At 34.2% G+C, this 24,012-nt stretch overlaps 3 protein-coding genes across 3 annotated transcripts; all 3 read left to right on the forward strand.

Annotated features, from left to right (window-relative positions):
• Positions 1-1,226: 1,226 nt before the first annotated feature.
• LOC145603666 (histone H2AX) lies at positions 1,227-2,594 on the forward strand. Its single transcript, XM_081659615.1, has 2 exons — positions 1,227-1,536; positions 2,147-2,594. The coding sequence occupies exons 1-2, from the start codon at positions 1,330-1,332 to the stop codon at positions 2,363-2,365; spliced, it is 426 nt and encodes a 141-aa protein (XP_081515741.1). The 5' UTR covers positions 1,227-1,329; the 3' UTR covers positions 2,366-2,594.
• A 3,075-nt stretch (positions 2,595-5,669) lies between these two features.
• On the forward strand, positions 5,670-13,817 carry LOC145604848 (putative protein S-acyltransferase 17). Its single transcript, XM_081660822.1, has 10 exons — positions 5,670-5,978; positions 6,075-6,168; positions 10,463-10,557; positions 10,664-10,831; positions 10,916-10,988; positions 11,072-11,124; positions 11,641-11,732; positions 11,823-11,875; positions 12,477-12,602; positions 13,130-13,817. Exons 1-10 carry the CDS (start codon positions 5,830-5,832, stop codon positions 13,406-13,408), a joined length of 1,182 nt encoding a protein of 393 aa, XP_081516948.1. The 5' UTR covers positions 5,670-5,829; the 3' UTR covers positions 13,409-13,817.
• Positions 13,818-16,642: 2,825 nt separating this feature from the next.
• LOC145604960 (cyclin-L1-1-like) lies at positions 16,643-24,012 on the forward strand. Its single transcript, XM_081660954.1, has 9 exons — positions 16,643-16,837; positions 17,589-17,762; positions 18,049-18,130; positions 18,244-18,384; positions 18,545-18,720; positions 22,566-22,839; positions 23,011-23,479; positions 23,606-23,644; positions 23,765-24,012. Exons 2-9 carry the CDS (start codon positions 17,611-17,613, stop codon positions 23,833-23,835), a joined length of 1,404 nt encoding a protein of 467 aa, XP_081517080.1. The 5' UTR covers positions 16,643-16,837; positions 17,589-17,610; the 3' UTR covers positions 23,836-24,012.

Consider the following 24,012-nt stretch of genomic DNA (forward strand, 5'->3'; position numbering starts at 1 on the left):
TATGTTATATTTATATCAATTGAATGGAGGAACAACACAATTTGACAGGAAAAAATCACACTAATAATAATAATTAACATGCGTCGGTCTTGTCAAGTTTTATTGAAGGCTCCGTAGTTAATTATAGTATAATATTAATTGATTAATATAATCATCATGAATTATTCAAGGAATTAACAAAAGTTTCATTAATTGATTTAATATGTACATTTCATTGTTGAAGCTTCTAAATTTCTAATACATAATAAAAAAATAAAAAAGTCAAGAAAATATATATAATCTTGATATAATAAACGTAGTACGTACTACATAAGACAATAAGACATATAGAATACGTACATATATAATGTGTCGTCTATCCTACAATAAATACCCCATATGTGATAAGAATGTTATTTTTTTTCCTTAAGTTTATAGTTGTTCATATGTTTTATTTTTTTTTGAAAGATGCATCAAATCTTCTATTATACTTTATATATGTAAATAATTTTATTTTAATATAATTTTTTTTTAAAAAAATCAAGAACACACTAGAAGATGACACATGACATTGTTAGCGTGTCTTTTAGGGCCTGTTTTCATTGACTGGATTCAGTTGAACTGAGTTTTTGTTTTTGTTTTTATTTTTTTATTTTTATTTTTAATAGAGGGCTAGATTTTAATTGAGTGATATGGGTAGCTATGAGTAACAATGGTGGTTATTGGTTATTTTTTTCAAAAAAAAAAAAAAAAATTAGAAAATAGGATGGCTAGAATTGCAGGGATGAGAATTTGGAGTGATGTGAATGAAAGTTGGATAAAAAAAACTCTTAAATTATATATTAGACTAGTGTGTGCCAAAAAAAACTCTTAAATTATATACTACCTCCGTTACTTATTATTTGCAACGATTTGACATAAAATATAGAGGAAAAATGTCTAATCATTGCAAATAATATGTAACAGAGGTAGTATAAGAAATTTCAAAAATAAGGAATTCCTCAAAAAAAAAAAAAAACCAATATTTTTTCATGATGAAAAATTTTTACTCGTACAAAGCGGGAATTATAAATCCAAAAAACTTTTCGAACCCACCCACAAAATCAAACCTTTCCCGCGAACTTCCATCTTTGACGGTTTGACCCCATACTGCCACGTTGGCAATCCGTGTTACTCCCTCTCAACCAATCAAAACACACCAAACCCTTCTATATAAACCAAACTCACCTCTAATCTCTCACAACAGCCATCTCCATTAACCCTGATTTCTCTCACTACAACACCACCACAGCAATTCGATCACTTTCTCTCTCCTAGGGTTCCGATATCCGGTAGGTTTCCGGCGACAATATGAGCGGCAAAGAAGGCGGCGCATCCACCAAAGGCGGCCGAGGTAAGCCTAAGGCTTCCAAATCGGTTTCGAGGTCGTCGAAAGCTGGGCTTCAGTTTCCTGTTGGAAGGATCGCTAGGTTTTTGAAGGCTGGAAAGTATGCTGAGCGTGTCGGTGCTGGTGCTCCGGTGTATCTCTCCGCCGTTCTCGAGTATCTTGCTGCTGAGGTATTTTGTTTTCTCTCTTCTCTGTGATTCTTCTGCTCACCGCTTAGATCGTGTTTTTTTGAAGGTTTTTGAAATTGATTTCGAGGTTTTGAGTTTGTGAAGTTTTGTAGATTGATTTTTCGGTGTTAATCGAGGTTCTTAATTTTCCAGATGATTTAAATTTAACATAGTAACATGTGGTATTGAATTTGTTGTTTTCCAATTGATTCTGTTTCATTTTAATCGATTTTAGTTCAAAACCTGCATTATCGATGATTTGACAATCATATATGATTAATCGGCAATTATCACTCAATGATTTTATTCTGCTGATTTTTCACTTCAATTGAAACACTTTTTACCAGAATTAGCGATTCTAGGGTTTGTTATAACTTATGTATTCAATTTGTGGTTTTTCAAATGATTTTGTTTCATTTCAATTGATTTTACTTCAATAGCAGCATAATCGATGATTTCTTAATTTGATAATCAAATTTGATTAAATCTGCGATCAATTTTTCAATGAATTTGATTCTGCTGATATTTCACTTCAATTGAATCAATTTTTAGCAAAATAAGCGATTCTAGGGTTTGTTTTAATGATTTTTCTGGTAAATTGAAATTGATATAGGTATTGGAGTTGGCTGGAAACGCAGCAAGAGATAACAAGAAATCTAGAATAGTACCGCGTCACATTCAACTAGCAGTGAGGAACGATGAAGAGTTGAGCAAGCTATTAGGGCAAGTAACAATCGCAAACGGCGGCGTTTTGCCAAACATTCATCAAACTCTTTTGCCTAAGAAGATTGGAGGTGGTAAAGGAGATAATACTCAATCTCAAGAGTTCTAGAATATTCTCGGATGTACTTTAAGGAAATTAAAGCTAGTATAATTTGTTTTTCTTTTTTTGGGGTTTTAATGGGGGTTTTGGTTTTGATTTTCTTCCCCTTTTTGTTCTTAGATATAGCTATCAATGGGGGTTACTGAGTATAATGTTTATGTAATGTAGTATTAGTAGTTTATGGGTTTTTAATTATCGGATTTGCGATCTTCTAATGGAAAATTGTGAATTTTCTGAATTTTTGCGTCATTTTGCACCATAAGTTCCGATCATTTTGCCTAATTGTCACCTTAAATATTCGATTTGAAATCTTGTTTTTGGGGTTGGCTGGAAAGTTGGACACTCTGCATTAGGACTAGTGGTGGGAAGTTTTTGTTTTTGAGGATGCTACTTGCTTTGTGAGTACGTGTAACCAGATTGATGATATTTTTGAACTGATTGATGATACGGAGTATTTATTTTAAACATTGTTTTCGGAGAGCAATTTGTTAATTGGATCATTTATACAAATTTACCATTCAGATTAGGTGAAGCTAAATGACATGGTGCGGACTATGGAGTATCTTTATGTTGTATGCCGTAGAAGATATACTTGTATGTAGTTGTTTGACTTTGACTATAAATTTGCTATGTGGGAATATGGCATTGGTTTAGGCCAATTCTATGCATGACAAGGCCCAGCACGAAAAGGCATAGTAGATTGTGTGTGTTGGGTTATGAGTTGTGCAAATTTTAAGATGCACCATGGTGCACCTAGAAATAGGTGCATCACGCCTATTTTTTTGAACATGTAGTAAAAACATCTGAACATCACAAATTTTGAACTTTTAGGTAATAAATGAACAATCGCAATGCATCACGCCTGTACTTTTGAACATTTAGTAAAAAATCTGAACAATTGAACACTCACAATCCATCATGCCTGTACTTTTGAACATTTAGTAAAAAGATCTGAACAATCGTGAATTTTGAACATTTAATAAAAAATCTGAACATCGCAAATTTTGAATTATTACAAGTCTTGTCTGACTCGTAATAATTCAATAGTTTTGTAATATAAATTGAACATTTACTATATACAAAATGAACATTTCTTTTTAAAATATGAACATAAAAATTGCATTTTTATGTTCAGTTTTTGTGACGTGTTCATATTTTTTTTTAATTAAATGTTCATTTTTTGTAAAATGTTCAATTTTTTTTTACTAAATATTCAAATGTATATACGTGGTGCACCTATCATGGTGCACATAATACTAATTGCATTAGTTGCCTTTATTTAGGAGAATCACAACCAAATTTGGCATGCCAAGACAAAACATGTGAACAACAATGAAAATTAGCTTAGGCATGCAAGCACAATATAGTGACAAGTGGGCTTAAATGACCTTTCGAAATTTTTGACATAATACAATAGCTTGTGGGCTAGGCCTAGCTAACCCTAAAGCATGTGGGCTTGATACGAGGCTTGGGATTACCCAAATCAATTTTAACGAATTTTTAGTTTTTTTAAGCCTTTTTGAAAAAATTATACTTTGACACTCGATATATAGGAGTACAATCCTTAAGCAATATAAAATTACACTGATTAAATAGTGATTTTGTCTTGTATTCTTAAATTAATACGGAGTACCATATTAGATTTTAGCATTAGGTAATTATTTTAAACCTTGTTGAATATTTTTATTTTTGAAATATCAACCCACTTACGAAGGCCCTGTTTGATTCACCTTAATTTTGCTGAACTGAAATTATTTTTACTGAGCTGAACTTATTTTTACTGAACTGAACTTAATTTTACTGAGCTGAAATTATTTTTACTGAAATTAAATTATTTTTACTGAACTGAAATTATTTTTACTGGTTTTCTATTATAATTCTTCTTTAAGAAAACTGAATTTTACTGAACTGAACTTATTTTTACTGAACTAAAATTATTTTTACTGAACTGAAATTAATTTTACTGAACTGAACTTATTTTTACTGAAATGAAATTATTTTACTTAATATTATTTTTGTAAGGTGAAAAGAATAGGATCTAACTGTGTAATCAAACTAAATTGTTTTCTTTCAAATGCACTACTTTTAATTACCTATTTGTCAATGTGTTATTTCAATCATTAATATCATTTATTACTAATATGTAAAAATTACTACTTCGTATACAAATTATGTATTATAAAATATATACCAATTGAGGAAGTATTCACGGTTTTCAAGGGGGGGGGGGGGGGGAAGGAGGGGGATCCCCACCCTCAAAGTGTCATTTGTGGAGATTGGACCTCCAATCTCAAGGTTGGAAAGTGCAATTTTTTTCATTGCGCCAAGCTTAGCTTGGTGTATGACCTTATCATATGATTGTAGTACATGGTATCTTCTTAAATTCGTAGTACAAAGTATGTCCAAATATAATTTTCTTTTTTTCAATTTTTTTTCTTTACTTTTCATTTGTTAAAGTGAAGAGTTAGAGCTGATCAAAGTCAACTTGTCACAATTTGGACAGACCCAACCTGATTTAAGGGTTTGAATATACGTTTTAATGCAATTCTAGTTCATTTTTTTTGGCCCAACCTGAAAAGCACACATGACACGACTATTTTGGGCGGGTTTGGGCACGTAATTTTCGTCCCAATACTTAGTCCGACACGAGTAATGGCCTAATTTTTGGTCTCGCCTAGGGGTGCTTATCGAGCGAGTCGATCACGAGCTGAGGGGTGCTCGACTCAACTCGTGCTCGCTAAAGTTTCGAGCAAATAAAACATGCTTGACTCGTGCTCGTTAAAGTTTCGAGTCGAGTCGAGTAGCTCACAATCTGCTCGTTAAAATTTTGGTACTTCTATTATTATACGTCTTTATTTATTTTTTGTTCAATTTATATTGTAATCCTTATTATATATACGTAGTAGATATTAATAAAAATTTACTCTTTCTTTTTTTATGATATAAATTAAGGCTTAATTAGTGTCAAATTTGTTTAAAGATAGTAACTTTGTTTGCAAATTTTATATTAATAATTTTTTATCGAGTTGCTCACGAGCTTATCGAGTCGAGAGAGCTTGCTCAAATCGTGCTCGTTAATATCTCGAGTCGAGCTAACTCGAGTCGAGTTTTGACCGAGCGTTGACCGAGTCGAGTACGAGTTACTTGCGGGCTGCTCAACTCAATTAGCACACCTAGACTCTCGCCCCACCCTGAACCCGGCTCGACTCTCCCAAAGTCCCAATAAAATTGTACTTTTACTCATAGTAAGATCAAAACCCATCTACATAGTCAACTTGTCAAACTACTCATAGATTAGATTATTTGCTAGTTTTTCCGATTTAGGAACTTGACTTACAGACAGAGATCTGCCAGAAATCTCCAGTAAACTTACATCAGTAACTTACACAATACAATACAATACAAGTCCTTGAACTACAAGTCTTCCCTTATTCGAGTCTTGAAAAACCAAATCTTCTCTCTCCTCCCCATCAATGGCGGTTCAGTGGGCTCTAGTCTGCCATGGCATAATCACAACCTTAGTAATAGTCTCCTTTTTATGTGGGCAATGGCCAATTTTTCAGGGTACTTTCATCGAACGCATTCACAATTTCATCACTTTTGGCGCCTACGATTACTTCCTGTAAATCTTCTCTTCTACTTATATCTTATTAATTTCAATTTTATTTCATGGGTTTAGAGAATTAAACCTTCTTATTAATTTGGTTGGAATTTATAGGAGATTTGTGGGATGGGTTTGTGGAGATCGAGGTATGAATGCAGTTCTATCTGTTGAGTACTACTGTTGCTATCGTTCTAACCCTACTTTGCAGGTAATTGTGTTAGTTTTGATTTTTAGAGTGATTTTAATTTATGTTTTTTATAACTAAATGTTATTGTGGGTTTGTTTTTCTTGAATTTTGATTGGTATATTGATGTTTTGGGATTTGTAAGAGCTGAAAATGGGGAATAATTAAGGGCATTTTTTTGGGGTGGATCATGCTCACTTTTTTGAGTTGAGTTGGGTCAATTGTTCATTGTTATGTATCAGAAAGGATTGGTAGTTTACTTTTGTTCCTTTCATTGAATGTCTTGGCTATAAATCTTGTTTGATCAATATGATCAAATGCAAAGTGAAGAGAACTGTGAATTCTTATTGTAGGAGAATCGAATGCGGGTTGCCAATTTGCCTGTTCTTTTGTATAGTTCCTTTTGTTGTTGGTTAATGAAATTGGAGGGATGAAGTTCCTTTAGTATTGGTCAAAGCTTTTACCTTCCCAGGGAAAAAAATGGTCGGTGATTGGGATTTGGAAACTAGGAAGTATTCTGTGTATGATACTGTTTGATGATTTTAGATGTGCACCAATATTGTTAACTTTAGAGATTTCATGCCAAAGTGTAGACAGAAGTGGAGTTAATGTTTGATTTGAGCAATATTTCACTTTTGAATGTGTGAAAATGAGTTATTAGATTTAAGGGCGGATGTTATTACTTTGAAGCTGTCTCTTGAGCTCAATATTGAGATGATTGAAGTTGGTTATTGAGGAAGTATGATGCAGAACTGAACTCAAATAATATGTATATGTTGATGTATACAATGTCTAATTAATGATAGATGTTGGAACTTCAATGTTACGAGGGGGAAGAACTTGAAAGCTTTATAATTGAGTTAGAAGTTGAAAAGCCTGAAGTGCTTGGTCCTTATTCTTGAGGATTCTTTAGCTAAAAGAGCAGTTTTTACCATCATCAACTCATCATGGGTACACCGGAAATGGGTTTCTATTTTCCTGTCTTGATCTTTAAGTCATATTAATTTAAGGCCTTCATATATATGGGATGAACCTGACGTGTATTTAGAAGAGGATTTACAATAATGAGATTACTTACCACCTACTTCTTAAAATGTGGTTAGAATTAATTTTTGACGGAGGGGGAGAATGTTATGTATTGCCAGCAAGTAGTTTGAACTTTGAAGATTAAGGTCTTTGGCATGACTTTAACCAATTTTTTTTTGATGATTTCCAATTTTTTGTTCACTTTTTCTTGCATCAACCCTTTTTCTCTCACTCTTTACTATGCCATCTATTTACTTTCATTATTACTCTCTTCTTCCACTACCTATGTACAATTTTATTCAATTAGTAGTTTAGTACTCTAAACATCCATGCCAAAGTCAATTACTGTTATCTTTGTGGGATGGAGTGAGTAAGTTCTCTTGACCTCATGATCGAACTTGGATAGAAGTATCCTACACGTCTTGGCCTAATCTATATTGAAAAGTTGTTCTAACTATTCTTTCCATCTAATATTAAGACTCTTAATTCTCTTATCCTGAACAACTGCTATGAAATATCTTTAAAGCATTTCATCACACAAAGATCTGTAGTCTCCGTTATCTTGTTTAATTCCTTTTATTCTTCCTTTGTAAGTAACTTATAAAATACAAAGTAAAAGTAATATACGCTTTTGCTTTGGATATCGAAAACGCTTTCTTTCCCTTTAATTTTGCGTTTTTATAACCATACTTCCCATCTTTAAGTACCATTCTTGTATTTCCTCAAACCCTTCCTTTACCTTGTCATTTGACCATGAAGTTTAGGCCATGAAACTGTGTGTCGGTACAGTTCCCCTGGATTTTGTAGAAGCTTCTTCGTATCCTCAAATATAGTTGTACCTTTGTCCACTTGGAACATGGACCTTCTGACCTCAACCTTTTGTATATGTTATTGATTAATTATCCTTTTTTTGGTTGTTTGTTTGGTTTGAGCTCTTATTCTTCTTAGACTGACTTTAATGTCTATAGCTGTTGTCTCAGTGTGTATATAACCCCCCCCCCCCCCCCCGCGCCCCTCCTTTTTCTTTTTAATATATTTATATATTATTTATTAATTAATTTATTTATTTTTATTTTATTCGTGAGAAAGGTAAGGATTATAGTGCATTCCATCAAATTTTGTACGGCAAAGAAATCAATTAGGATGAACCTTTGGGAAAAACCAAAATTTCTAAAAAAAATAAAATACTGCCTTGGCTAAACAAAGCCTGAAATAAACTATTACAGCCTAATTATAGAAGGAGACTATCAAACCACACCATAGCTGGAACTCTATGCTTTACATCATTTTTTGTATAGAAGTCTTTGATTCCAAAAGACTTCATTCTGGAATTCGATATCTCCATATCTGGTAGATCATAGCTAGAGCATCGGTAATAATGGTATTTCTGTTGTATTTAGAATCCACCTGTCTTCTTTTATACCCTCACTGCACTAATCTGACTGTTGTGCTTAGGACCATTCCCAAGCCATTTAGAGCATTGAGATAGCTAGTCACAACATTTCCTGCTATTTATGCAATAAAAAAATAGATGATCGTGTGTTTCAATCTCCACACCCTAGAGTAAGCAAGCACTAACAGATGCAAACCCATATCCTTGTAGCATATCTTCATTCTTCAATACATGTTTGGTAGCCATTCATGTCATAAAACTATGCTTAGGGATAGTTATCCTCTCCAGACATAGATTTCCAGACGTACCTTTGGCTAGCAAGCCTCAACTCTTCATTAGGTATGATCTTACAGTTGGTGCAACTGCATCTTTCAAGGATATGAGCATCTGAAAGCACAATATGATAAATTGTATAAAAGAGTAAAGAGCTCAAATTGTAAAGTCGAGGACTTTAAAGTAAACAAAGGAAATTCTGGAAGCAATTTGGAAATTCTGATCTTTTATGGGGTGTGGCTATTGCTAATTGTTGGATCTTGACCATCATATTGTCATGGTCCCTCAGACTTATATGTTAAGATGTCTTCAATTGATCACATAGATTGATATTCTTTTGGCTTTAGTTTACCTGCCTAAATTGTGACATAGGATACACTAATTCTGTAATGCTGCTGCTGCCTTCCCCTAATGAGCACTGCAGCTATCTTACCTATCTCAACTTTAAGTTAAACTTTTCATCTTCGGTAGTTCATAACCCTTAGTATCTGTTTAATACCTCTGCTGATACATTCCAATCTTTTCTGAGACTTTGATTGGCGTGTAAGATACAGTTACTTCGCTTACATGATAATTGCTACGTAGTATTACTTATTATGGTTTCAAAAACCATACTGTTATAGATCATGCATAGAATTGACTACCGCTTTGAGATGACTTAAAAAAGAAGCTATTTAGGTTAAGAAGAATGCATAATGTATTTCCTTGTGAATTTTGAAACTTGTTGAGTTTGGTTGATGAATATGATGATTACAAAGTTCGCAAGTGTCCTGTGATCTTCTTACTTTTATACTCTCCTACACTATGTAAAATGCGTTAATAATACTTGAAATCTTTAATCATGAAAATACTTTCCTTTTTTTCAAGTACATATATGCATATATGTTTATAGTTTCACACTGATTTGTTTGAGCTCTATCTCATAAAGTAAATAATGAGGATGACATAATTGTGTTTTCAGCAAAGAACATGCTCCTTTTTCTAAGTAGAAGCAATTTATTTATTTATTTTTTTTTAATTTTTTTTAATTTTTTTAATTTAATTTTTTTATTTAATTTTTATTGGGCCATATCAGGGCCTATGGTGAAATTCATATTATTAGATTTTTCCTTAAGACTAGACTGATCAATAGTTAAACACATTTGTGACTTAGTTAGGGTTATTGAAAACCTATTTACGGGAATTCATTCAAAAGGTGGTGTGAGGTATGTTTTGATGTAAATAGAGTGTGTATGACTAGAGTAACTTACCAAGGGCCTAAAGTATTCTTTGAATATATTTGATTGTGAGGATGATGGTATGGTGTTAATTCTCTTATAAATAAGGCTGGGAAGCAATGTTGTAAGTGTAAGACTTGGGAGAAATATTAAGCATATAGGCTATGGTTGTATTTTCAGTTTAATGGTGCTGAATGCTGATAGCTAACATGTGTGGAGCAATTTATGAAGAGGGATGAAGTCCTGTTGAGATATTAATGAGATCTATCTTCTCATATTTTATACTGTCTCTGTGTTGGTGCATTGGCTGTGTTTTACATGTTTTGTTTGTATAACTTGTAGACAGAACCTATCCCTAATAATTGATTTTGTGCCAATCTTTTTACAGTGATTTATTTGTTTTTTGCAGATTATTTACCTTGCAATACTTTCAACAACATACTACTTTATTGTGACATCTTCATTTGTTTACATCCCTAATTATTATTTGGGTGAAATTCATAGGTAATATACCACCTGAAAATAATATACATAATGGATGTTACTTATCTATGATACTTTTTTAACATAATTTCTTTTGATTTGTCATCTATATTATATGTTTTTGCAGGTATATAAGCATATTGGCTGTTGGTGTAGGTGTTGTATTATTCTTGTTAACTAGCTTTTCTGATCCTGGAACTGTGACTGAGAAGAATGTATCCCAGTATATCTCTGCGTATCCCTATGATGATGTCATATATTCAGAGAAAGAATGTTCAACTTGCAAAATTTGGAAGTGAGTTACACCGCTTTATCTTCTAGATGTTTTATCGTGGAGCTTGTGCTCATTGTATATTGACAAGATCTCTGGTTGGTATAGACCTGCAAGATCCAAGCACTGCAGTGTGTGCGATCGCTGTGTGGCGCGCTTTGATCATCACTGTGGATGGATGGTTTGTAAATTCCTTACACTTTTCTTTTTTGAAAATTGGTAGTGTTCAATTCTATTGACCAGAGTTGTTTTGCTGACCTGCAGAATAACTGTATTGGAGAAAGAAACACTAGGTACTTCATGGCTTTTCTTTGCTGGTGAGTATTTGTATGGGCAGTATCTGGTTTCTGTGCTGTGGAATTTATGATCTAACTTATACTGATATTAAGCGGGGTAGTGGGTATATATTTCCTTAACCATAATCATCAAAGCTGGCAAAGCAGATTATGTGAATAGTGTATAAGTCAAAGTGCTGCAACTCTGCAGGTAAAAAGAAACGAAAGAAGTATTTAATTTGATAATCTATTAATTATGAACTTAGACACGGGCCCATATAACAACAATACTTTGTGCTTGGATTTGGCTGTTGAATCTGACCCTCTGTCTTCCATTATATTGGGGCTTTGGGGTCTATTTGGAGCTATGTACATGATGTTATTATATGATAGTATTCAATTTACAATGCTTGGTCGAAATAGAAGTTGAAGTGGAATTAGGAATGGCGGTATTACTCTTCTATTGCTTTAAAAATAGAATTTCACTTTTGAACCTTGGGAAGGTGAAGCAAAAAAGTTGTGCAAGCTCCAGTTTTAACATGTGTTGCGCTCCTGCAGGCATTTCTTTCTTTGCCTATATGGAGCCATTGCGATAATTTTTATTCTGGCTAGTCGGTTGAAGGAAATGAGGATTATTCATATTCTGACAGGTTGATATTGTAAATCCCTTGCAATTTGCACGATGAACCTGTCCATTTAGCATATTGTTTGAAAATCTTTTTTTCCCTTGTGATCTGCAGTCTACTATGGTGTTGAAAATTCAGTCCGTGGGTTAGCTCCTCATCTTGCACAGGTAAATTGGTTAAATTAGGCTAAGAAGCATGACACATACTTTGATGATTTACCAATATAAAAATAGTTTAGTGTAGGCCTTTTGTTTCTGAAGACCATAGATACCTGTGAAAAATGAGTGTCTAACCTCCAGATTTATGTAGTTAACCATTTGTTACTGGGTAAAGACTTACTTGTTTCACCTTGGAATAGTTAAACTCTAATCAATTTTGTCACGCAATGAAACAAGGATGAATACGTAGATTAGAGATGAAGAATAAAAAGTAAGAATGCACGATGTAGTCAATGGGTAAAAGGAACTACCCTGTTTTGCTGGTTATGGATGTATTGAGTTGTTTTGTTTTTTACTTTTTATTTTTTATTTTTTTGGTTGGAAGAATGAATTTTGATGACTTGCCGGCTTCCTGGGTCATTCAAGAGAAGGATTGGATGGTTTGTTAAGAATTGAACATACAAACAATATAGAAGCTAAATGTCTAATTGTACTATCAGGATTCCAATGACACAAATGGGAACCTGAATAGTGTGTGTTGAATTTTCCTGTCTATGCACTCAGAGAGTCTGATTACTGATTCTTTCTATTCTTCTCTATCCTTAAACAGTGGTTGTTGAGCTCCTATAACACTCAAATACTTCTGATGGTGTTTCTTGCGATTGTCTCTTTGCTAATGGCTGCTTTCTTCGGCTACCATGCAAAACTGTGTTTTACAAATACCACTACAAATGAGGTATGTCCGCTGTCCATTGATTAAATCTATGTAATAAATACTTGAAAATTAAGGTTTGGGACCGTATGATGCTTCTTTCAGAGTTCAAAATTTTGAGTTTAGTTTTTGAATTGGTAGTTGAAACGGTATGCCTTAACTTATAGATTTTTTGTAGGGGGATGGGCAGTATTGAATAATTTTCACTGGTTCTTATGGTTGAGTAAAGTCCTTGGGCATCAAAAAAAAAAAAAAAAAAATTGTCAGCACTGCAACATGTATTCATGTGTAGGGCTTAGGGTACTGGATTTTAATTTTTCTCATGGAATGATATGAAAAATCTCCATAATCTAAACCTCTCTGTCCTGCTTATATGCCTAAGTAATTATTTGCCGTAGTTCCTAAAGGGTAGGGGCCTCCGGAGAAAGACAACCAGAAGTCCTCTTCTCTAATCTCCGTCCCCAAACTAAAAAAACCCATCTAAAAAGGATATAAAAGAGAAGATCCAGGAGCTCTTATATAATTCTTTTGGGTCTGTTTTGTGCAACTAGACATACAAGTGGCAGGATCATATAAGCCTGCAGAGGAAGATAAATGAAGCAAAAGCCAGTGCCGCGGCCCTCAAGGCAAGTGTTAGTGGACTTAACTCTGAAAGCAAGCCTCCTGAGAGCAAATGGAAATCCTATTTCAGAAGGTCGCCTTTGAGAGATGCAGAGGCAGTGGTAACGAAAAATATTTATGACAAAGGAGTTGTTCATAATCTTTGTGAGATTGTCTTCCCCTATTCTACAAGATCCTCATTCGTGCAAGCTAAAGAAAAGTCTGGTTAGAGGGAGAGATGTACATTGTTGTATAATTTATAGCAGTTTTGGAATTTGATATACGCTTCAAGGCTTCAATGTGGGATGTAGTTTAAATGACGAGGGAAGGGTTGGGAGCTTAGCGGTGCTCATATCCTTGTGCGTATACATTCTAGGAGCTAGTTTGTTTGAACATGTGGTGATACTTTTGGACCACAATGTATTAGCTAGTCTGTTATATATGTTTATTCTTTGCCGATAAGGCGTGTAAATTTATGTCGAAGAAGAGCAAAATTGGGGAAGTAGTGTTTATCTTTGCTTACTATGACTTATGTAACGTTTAGATATTACGGAGTAGAGTTTAGACATTATAAGAAATTAGTATGTACTTTCTTTGTTTTCTGTTATATTCTAATGGTGATATATGTGTACTCTCTCATTCTCTCTGTTTTCTTCTAAATTCTTTTGCAGATATACATGTACTAAACTTGGAATCTACCAGACTCCAAAAATTTAATCAAGTCATTATTTAATATAATTATTATTTTAAATATTTTAAAATTTCACTTAAAATTGCTTTAAAATGTGATTAGCCAAACCAAGCCACAAATTACTTAGCTTCATCCACATTTTAGAGTTAATTGACTTATTTACCCTTTAACAATTTGGCGCTCTCACTCCCTTCCAATACCAATCAATTTCCACCGGCAACTAACATTGCCATCTCTAGGCTCTAGCCAACCAGCCCGTATTTAAATACAGAATGCAAAATAGTATAAATAAAGGGTTTGGTGCTTAGAGTGTTACTCATATTTTTTAAAATTCTATAAAAATAATTTAAGTTCAATACAGAGTATAAAGTAATGAAATGATCGGGGCTTATATCTGCTTGGATCATTTTGCTTTTTTTTTTTTTTTACCAAAATTTAAATAAGGTTTATTATGCCTAGGCCTAAATAGTATTTGTATATACTTCCTCTGTTTTTTTAGTTGCTATACTATTATTTTCATGGTCTCCTAGATAATTTTTAAGAGGTGAGAGATAGAGAGAAAAATAAGGGACCCATGTGTGTAGGTGAAAGAGAGAGAAAGAAATGTGAAAAATGAAAAGTGTTGCAAGCTCGCAACTAATTAACAATTTTTAAAATAGAAAAGTGTAACAACCAAAAGGAAATGGGGGAAGTATTAAAGGTTTCTTCCCCAAAATGTTTTTTACTTTGGTGGATTATGATATGAAATAATCAATTGCTTAAAATAATAGATAAATATTAAGTACGAATAAAAAAATTTTAATCGGATTGGACGAAGCTTGTCAAAAGTTATAAAATTGACCTCAACTATCCAAATTATTATTACCTCCATTTTATATTATTTGCAACAATCAATCAATCAATACTATATACTAAAGTAATCACCAGTATTATCCCCAAAGTACACGTGTCACACTCACATTAAAAATTTTCCCGCCATAAATCTTTTTTTTTTTTTCAAAATAATAAGATAGCTAATAAGTAAATAAAAAGAGAATATACAACCTAATAAACAACCTAAAAAATAGAAAAATAATAACAACTAAGATAAATAAATAAATACATTTAATCATTAATCTATAAAATGCATTATATATTCCCTTTAATTTATGTATTGTTTGTTTTTTACATAAAAAAAGGATTTTCACTCAATTTCAAATTTATAACATGTCAACAAACTAAAATTAGAGATAAGTACTTTACATTAATGTATTTAATCTATATAAATTTGATAATATAGATAATACTACGTATAATTTATATATTATAAAAAAAATTCTTTTGAATATCCGAGCGTTTGCTCGGGCAAAAATCTAGTTAATACTACACCGGGAGTGGCACGTGTCACATCCTGGTGCTGTTATTCCCTCCAAAATCCCCCTCCTTTTTTTTTGTAAATATTTGATACAATTATAATGATAACATTCCAAATCTAATATATATATATATATAAAGGGGAGTTTTTTCCCGAGATTTTAGAGCGCCATGTAGGATTTTTATTTTTAAAAAATTAATACAGCGCCACATATGATTAATATTTTTAAAACGCTACAATAGGATTATGCCACCTATGATTAGTTAACGTGCCACGTAGGATTATAATTTATAGTTAAATTCAATAAATAATTCAAGTACCACGTAAGCATAATTGACCAATGAGATTTTAATGGTTACATTAATTAAATACGAAATATTATCTTTTGAGATTAGAAATTTTATCTAATGTTTTAAAACAATCAAATTCGGAGAAAATGATAAATTGCGTACAACTAATAAAATAAAAATTGTAATCACGTAAATATGAATATTTTTTTTTAGAAAAATTGATCGACCCGTGCATCGCACGGGCTTCATCTAGTTTTTTTTAATATCAATCTGACAAAAATATTACTTTTTATTTGGTGTTCATAATTCTTCCATACACATTTACCTAAAATATTATTCCAACTCCTTTTTAATTATCTGATAAACGGAGTAATATTAGATTTTGCTAAAACAGTAATACTCCGATTATTGATATTTAAAAAATTACTTTAAAGCATCACTTTTATTTTAGATATAATTATTTTTTACAAAAAAAAAAATTACACTTACTGTGCATGGCACGAGGCCTAAGCTAGTTTGATATAAAGGAGAGAAAGCTATAAATAACTTAGATTAAATTAATAATAAATTAATAATACTGCCTCCAATAGAAGACTCCCTTTGGGCTGATCCGGATTCGAAAATCAGGTCCCCTCCCAACTATTATTGTGGGGATCGAACACGAGTCCTTCCTAGCAAGTATAGTCCCAATTACCATTACACCAACAATCAATTGGTATGAAAAATAACTTATAAGAAAAACTAACTATTTATAGCGCAAAGTATGTTTAGAGAGTGTTTGTTTAGAGGGATAGAACTGGGGATAGGATAAAACAGAAGGGACTTAACAAGAACTTTGTTTGTTTAAATGGATGGGGATTAGGAGGGGGATAAAAAAGGGAGTTATCCCTCCAAATTAATAACTAGGGGTGGTATAACTGTATAAGGGATGAAGACTAAATTTAATGGGTAAATGACATTTCTACCCTTAATGAAAGATAAAGAAGAAAAGAGTGAAAAAAAGATAAAGGGTAATTTTGTATTTTTATTAGTTATTCTAATATAATACTAATGCATATCAAACAATAAAATACACTATTTATATCCCTATCCCTATCCCATCTATTAATTCCATCCCTCCTACCAAACGCTCTGTTAATGTTTCCAAAAAAAAAAAAAATTTCCTCTTTTGAGTTTTTCACTTTGCGCTGCACCCCTTCTCTCTCCTCCATTGAAGCGCACATAGAATTCTCCATTGAAGTGGTTTCTGAGCTTGAACCTTATTCTGAGTTCTCCATTGAAGCGACTTGTTAACTTTCTTTCCTTCATTGAAGCAGCTTCTGAGGTAAGTTATATTTTTTTAGATCATCGAATCTCAATTTCTCAATCTAGGGTTTAGTTTCAAATTAACGTTAATTTATAGTCAGCATAGTTAATTTTGGGTTTTTCTAGAGTAGGTAGTTGAACTATTGCTTATCATTACCGAGTTATGAACGATTATAACGAGAGGATTTGTTGCTAAAATCTTGTTATGTGGAATTTGTTTATATATTCTTAATCGAGAAGAAATTTATGTGATTTTTTGACCCTAATTTGATATTTGAGTCAAATTTGGTTGCCAATGTGTTGCATTTATCGACTATCGAGCCTAATTGAGTCCACAAACTGAGCTTTTGAGGCAATTAGAGCCAGCCTGAGTCGAGCTTGTGTTTTGAGGCTCATGAAGCTTTGAGCTTGAGCTGAGCCTACCATATTCGGGCTTGGCTCGAAATTTTAGCACTCCGAATATTGAACACCCTCTTAATTCTTAAGAAGTTTGATGATTTAACCACTTCAATCATTCAGCTTAATTGTCCCGGATTCTATATCTATATATAACCCTTTTCTGTTAGGATGGAAAACAATGAACATTAGTCTTTTCTCCTTGCGCCCATTGCAGGCTGGATGCCATCGTCCGTCCCTATTGCCCCGGCTCAGGGATGGGGGCCTGTTGGCAGCATGTGTTGAATGTACTAATTAGAGATATCGTATAGGTTGGCTTGTCTCAATAGGCTGTGTATATGAGTTGAATATAATCAACATTTACCTTGTTACAGCTTTGTTGGGCATTGGTGGAAGATGATTTACACGGCGATCGATACATTTTACTTGGCGGAAGAGCAGCTAACTAATTCGCCTTCAAGAAAAGATGCCATTGATGAGGAAACCGAAAATACACTCCGGATTTACGGCTGTGATTTGATCCAAGAGAGCGGCATCCTTCTTAAATTGTATCCTTCACTTTCTTTCTATCTTGTGCTAGTTTGTTTTTCTGCTGTTTCTTTCTCCATGTATTTTAATGTTACTCATACTCGGGTACTCTTGTTAGACATGGGTAGTATCCAAGGGTTGGACTTGTTTTTTTTTTGTTTGTATATATTCCCTGAATTCCAATGTGAAGTGTTGAAGTACTAATACCCTTGGCAGCTTGAGGCGATATGAAGTGTTTGTGCTCCATAGCCTTATGCCCTTTACAATAAATCATGAATTATGTTGTCCTTAATTGTGAAATCTTAGACCTCAAGCTGTTATGGCAACTGGCCAGGTTCTGTTCCATCGATTTTACTGCAAAAAGTCATTTGCTCGCTTTAATGTTAAGGTTAATATTCTGCTTCTGTTGCTTTATTTTGGTTGGACATGAAATTCTGTGATTCCCTTACTGTTCTTTCTGGATTAATTCTGCCACTGAATCTTAATTTTACTGATTTTCAGAGAGTAGCTGCCAGTTGTGTTTGGCTGGCATCAAAACTTGAGGAGAGTCCAAGGAAAGCCAGACAAGTCCTCATTGTCTTCCATCGAATGGAATGTCGAAGGGAAAATTTACCTGTCGAACATTTGGATCTTTATTCTAAAGTATGTATCAAGTTGTGTATTTCTCTCATTTCTTGTTGCTCATCAATTTGACATATTAGTTACTAAGGATATTGCTGTATCACTGTAAGTTTTTCTATCCAGTTAACTTGTGTTTGAAACTTTGTACTCACCATTATTTTTCATCCCCTATTTGTAACAGAAATATTCGGAGCTGAAGATGGATTTGATAAGAACAGAAAGACACCTCTTGAAAGAAATGGGTTTCATTTGTCATGTCGAGCACCCACACAAATTTATATCAAACTACCTAGCTGTCCTTGAACTTAAAGAACCTTCAGAGTTAAGGCAAGATGCTTGGAATCTAGCAAATGATAGGTATCCCTCACATCAATTAGTATCATATATCTTTCTGTTCTCTGTAAATATAATGGTTTTTTGTTGACTTGTGATGCCACCTATTGGATCTTTATGTTTTGACTAGAGTGTGTGAATTTGTGTTTATTTTATTTTGCCTTAAATACTTGAATTCTATCATAGAATCATAATCTTCTTGAAGTTTCATGCATTCATATCGTAGGTTACATTGATTTATAGTTCATTTTTTGAAGTCAGAAGAAATTAAAGGCCAGGAGTCTCAGGCAGCTCCGAATTTCTTGCAATTATTGTTTCTTCATTCAATTTTGGAGAGTGCTATGCCTCTTTTGCTGGTTTTGGGATTGTAATGATATGCCATTCAATTAGGAGTTATCCTAGTCCGTATCAAATGCCATAGAGTTTTTGTTGGGGTTTCTGTCTGTAGTTACATGGTCTGTATGCATGTGTTTAACTTTTAATTAACTTGATTGTGTGAGATTTTCTGCTTATTATATATCCTTATTACTTGTAGGTTCGCCTAAAATCTTTTCTAGAAGCCTCATAGACTCATATAGTCTCATAGATATGTAGTTTCTTTGTAACAGTCATCAGAAATAAAAAATTAGCACAGCTAAGCATCTTCTGCAATTGTGCTTTACCTATTTTCAAGCTATGACCTTTGGCTTGTTTGTTTTGGCTTTGCTACTTTACACAACTGTACACAATAATTTTGCATCCAATTATGAGGTGAGTTCATGCTTAGTCCATAATTGATATGGCGTAAAATTAATTGTCTTTTGCATATGCTTGTTGGCCTGGAGTGAGAAGGAGGGCTTTTGACCAAGAATTGTCATGGTTATCCATGATTTTCATGCACTTTGAGTTGGTTGTGTGCATTGCTGCGGATATGCAGGACATATTGCAGGGTGCCTAATTGTCTACCCAGCACCCAGGTTCCCCTCCCCACTTGCTTTGCACATGTCCATGCAGAAAAGAGATTGTGAGAAGGTATTAAATTACACCTGGGTGTAGGATAATAGTAACAATAAACGGAGACATGGAGACAAGGAAATGGAGAAACACAATACCTGGTCTATAGGGGAACATATGAACAGTCATTAGAAACTATTATAGTATTTTTACCAAATAAAATCACCCAAGTATGTAATATAAGCTCAAAACAGTTATTCTCTTATATTTTCATTGTTTCTACCCTACTACAAGGCAACAAGTAAGTAGAGAGCCAACAGGAGAAGATAAAAAATATCAGCAGCTCACAATTACACAATAATCTTGACTAAAATCTTCTCACTCCTCTATGTACTGCAAACTTTAAAATTTGGCAAATACAAACTTTGGTTAAATTATCTGTCTTTTATAATTATTTTCTATGTTACTTGGACTCGGGTACCCATGTCCAACATGGGTACGTGTCCAAGCGTCCGACTCGGCTATTTTGTGAAAAAATTCCATGATTTTGAACTAAAAGTGAAGTGTCAGGGTGAACCCATGTCCGAGTATCGAGGGTCCGACATCGGTATGTGAGGTGAAATGAAGAGTCCGAGTAACATAGATTATTTTATTTTTCCCACTCTCAGGATACTGTTGCCTCTTTTTCTTCAGTCTTCACATCAAACTAGTGTAAGTGTGAATCTACAAATATACATGGAGGGGACATTTTTAATGTTATTTTTTTTTGTTTGCTAGATCACAAGCACACTAAAAAAATATTCTCATGCCCAACCAACTGAATGATCCTATTATATTGTACCTAGCCATCCTACGGGCTATGACATCCTTCTTTGTGAAGTGTGAACTAGTGAAAAATAGAAAACATCAATCTAAACAAACTCTAATATGTCAGAAATAGTATGACACTATGACCCTGTACGGGTTTAGGAGTATCACTTTTTTATGCTATCACTCTGCAGAAACACCCTCAAGCTGTCTTGAGACTGAAAATAATTTGTTGCCTCTTATGTCTATTTTCTGTAATGTGATTAAAGACAGTTTTCTGGTCATCTGTCTAGATGAGTAATAGTGATTATTGCGATGTTTCCTGTTAAAATCAAGGCCAGGTGCCTGGCAGATTTTTTGGAAGTAGGGCAGGAAAAGTTAGCTGATTGGGAAATACAGATGGCCTAACTGGAGGCATGTTAGTTAGTGCTAGTTGCCTCACAATCCTATGCACGCCACTATACTTTGCTTCCTATAGGAAGTCTTAGAGGCAAAAGAACCTGCTACTATAATTGCAGAACTCAGCGTAATGACAACTTTTAATGGCAATCCTTGATTTATTTCGGAAGGGGTCCGAAAGAGTTCAACAATTTCAGGATAAGGTTTTTTGGCCACTATATCCAATTGTGGTATAAAGTATACTCCGGTATAACTAACAATTCTCTGGTATAACTAACAAATTTCCCTTGATATAGGGATTAAGACCTTTAGAATGGAATCTTCTCTTAATTTGGAACTCGGCTTCTGCCAACTGGTTTGAAGGACAGGGAAATAATTTAGATAGAGGAAATGAGCCTTGGCTTGAACCTACGCTCGTTGAATAGAGGAAACTGCAGGGTTTGAAGTCTTGTCTATGTTGGGCTGGGCTTGACTATTCAACTTGCTTAAGTGTTTTTCTTGAGCAACATGGAGTGAAATGATGATTGGGAATAAGAATTTGTGATGAAATTTATGATGCTTGGTGAAACTTAAGCTGTATTATTTCAACCACATTACTCACCTCAATTACATCAATAGGACTGTCCTTTTAATTAGGCATGCCTATAATGTGCCTAGTTGCTGTTGCCCAAACGCTTACAACCACCTAGGCAAGGCGCACCTAAGACTCTAATAGAAAGACTGGATGCTTTAAATTCATGTTTGCAATCTGTATTACATTGTTAATACTTGCTATGTACTTTAAGAATAGAGTCTTACTTTGATGAGGTGCTTGCCTCTTAAATCCTACAGATTTTTTGCCTAGGCTCTGTGACCCTTTTTACTGCACCTTATGCCTTTTCAAGCACTAGAACTGTCCATAGAGTGCCTAAGGAAAACAAATGTAAGTGAGTAGATTGTAAATGACTCCTGCACTTATAACTGGAAAATTTGCCCTATGTAATTGATATTATTATTAATCCCTGATACCAGAGAAGCCTTTATGCCCCTTAAGACATTCCCCTACTGTTCAGCACTGAATGGTATTGTTTAAAATTGTTACCTTAATTAGATCCATGGACAGATCATGTCAGGTTATGCACAAGAGTCCAGGATGTTTAATGCTGGCATATTCTATCTAATTTGTAGTATTGTAGTTGAGTCATGAGGTAATGAGCCATTGAGGACTGTTGGTGATTGCTAATTTCTTAGGCATAAGGTGTAGTAAAAAGGCATAAGGTGAACATAGTCTAGCTACAATAGCTAGTGGCAGTAGGAGGCTAGATAGACTAAACAAACCAATGGAAATGTTTAAATTGATTACTACCACATGCTAAAGCCATCGTATGTCAACAAATACAAAATCACCATTGCGATTGCTATTTGTACTTTACGGCTTTCTGCCACAATATGCCGTTAGTTCTATTTTCATCTAGTCTCCTACTGCCACTAGCTATTGTAGCTAGACTATGTTCACCAGATTGACCAGGCTGCAGCCTTTTGTGATATTTCTATTGTTTTTTTTTGGGGTGTGTGTGTGTGTGTGTGTGTGACTAAGGGTCACTGTGAGGGCTTAGACTTGTCTTTGGGGCTATATTAATTAAATAATGCGTGTACTAAAAAGTATATATGTTGACTAGGTACTCTTTGTGATAGCCGAGTTCTTTGCTTAATATATCATAGCTTAACTCTGCATTTGTGTTTTATCTCAGTTTGCGGACTACACTATGTGTTCGATTTAAAAGTGAGGTGGTCGCTTGTGGAGTTGTGTATGCTGCTGCGAGAAGGTTTGGAGTTCCCCTTCCTGAGAATCCACCATGGTGGAAGGTCTTCGATGCAGATAAATCTGGTATAGATGAAGTCTGTAGAGTTCTAGCTCATCTATATAGTCGTCCAAAGGCCAAGTATATACCTGTCTGTAAGGAGTCAGTTTCCTTCACATCATCCAACAAGTCTTGGGATTCACAGAATACTGCAGTGCCCAAAGTAAGTATCACCCATCTGTCATTTTAGCACACTGGCCCTACTATTAGGTCCAGCAATGTTTATACGACTGCCTCTAGCACTTATTTTTATTTGTTAACTTTAATTGCTATGCTATAGTTATGCCTAGTTTAAGTTGCCATGCCTTTTCTGATGGTTTCCGCATTATTCCAGGAAGGTTCCCTGAATACACCAGTGGCTAGTACTGATGCTGGTGCGACAAAGACGGCTTCAGATGCTGCAGCTAGTGTTGATACTGGGGGATCCAGAGATGCACTTGTAAAACAGGCACTTGATAAAATGAAAGATCCTAAGAGAAGTGATGATGAGTCCAAGGACACGGCAACTGACAGTGAAGGAAGAGAGGACATCATGGTCAAGTCGAAGACTGAAATCAGAACAGAAACTAGTGGAGAACGAAACAGGGAGACAGAAAGGGACAGAGATAGGGATAGGGATAGAGAGAAAGACAGGGTTAGGGACAGGGATAGAGAAAGAGACAGGGTTAGGGACAGGGAAAGACAGAAGTCCCGGGATCGTGAGAGGGGAAGAGATTCTGACAGGGAAAGAGAGCGAGATGATATTGAACGGGAGATAGTGAAAGAAAGAAGTCACCGATCCCGGGATAAAGCTAAAGATTTAGGTCAGTGTTTTCTTAACTTGATTCTTTAGCTTCACTTGTGATCATCAGTTACAACTTTTTGCTCATTTTATTAGCTGAGATCTTATATTTCTTTCTTAATTCTGTTTGTATTCTTTGTCAATGCAGGAGGTCATTCAGATAAATCAAGGCATCATTCTTCTCGAGGTATGACCTCAAATTCTTCTTATATAGCATGCGAGTGTGAGCAGTTTTTTCGAGGATACGTGGTTCACATGTGTCATCAAAGTTGATAAAGTGAGTTAATTTTTTCCTTTTTTGTTGCAGATCGAGATCGTGATTTCTATGCTTATTCGGCTAGGGACAAAGAACGTTATAGACATCATTTGAAACAGTAGTTTAGATTTATCTGCTTTTGTATTAAAATGTATAGCAGAAATGTTCAACAGATGTTTTTGATGTCTGATTTGTTAGAGCAAGTACGATGAAAACAATTTTATGCACTTTGGATGTCTTTAAAGGATGGTGTTGAAAGCTTAATCAACTATTGTTTTGCATACAATTAATAAACTAAA

Source organism: Chenopodium album, chromosome 22 (genome assembly GCF_948465745.1).
Source record: "Chenopodium album chromosome 22, dcCheAlbu1.1, whole genome shotgun sequence".
NCBI lineage: Eukaryota > Viridiplantae > Streptophyta > Magnoliopsida > Caryophyllales > Amaranthaceae > Chenopodium > Chenopodium album.

Bases quoted from the DNA above. Each gene is read 5' to 3' on its own strand.
- LOC145603666 (XM_081659615.1), top strand. From the start codon at position 1,330: ATGAGCGGCAAAGAAGGCGGCGCATCCACCAAAGGCGGCCGAGGTAAG. The intron at 1,537-2,146 runs GTATTTTGTTTT...AAATTGATATAG, and splicing joins TCGAGTATCTTGCTGCTGAG to GTATTGGAGTTGGCTGGAAA.
- LOC145604848 (XM_081660822.1), top strand. From the start codon at position 5,830: ATGGCGGTTCAGTGGGCTCTAGTCTGCCATGGCATAATCACAACCTTA. The intron at 10,558-10,663 runs GTAATATACCAC...ATGTTTTTGCAG, and splicing joins TATTTGGGTGAAATTCATAG to GTATATAAGCATATTGGCTG. The intron at 10,832-10,915 runs GTGAGTTACACC...TGGTTGGTATAG, and splicing joins TCAACTTGCAAAATTTGGAA to ACCTGCAAGATCCAAGCACT.
- LOC145604960 (XM_081660954.1), top strand. From the start codon at position 17,611: ATGATTTACACGGCGATCGATACATTTTACTTGGCGGAAGAGCAGCTA. The intron at 18,385-18,544 runs GTATGTATCAAG...TATTTGTAACAG, and splicing joins ATTTGGATCTTTATTCTAAA to AAATATTCGGAGCTGAAGAT. The intron at 22,840-23,010 runs GTAAGTATCACC...GCATTATTCCAG, and splicing joins AGAATACTGCAGTGCCCAAA to GAAGGTTCCCTGAATACACC.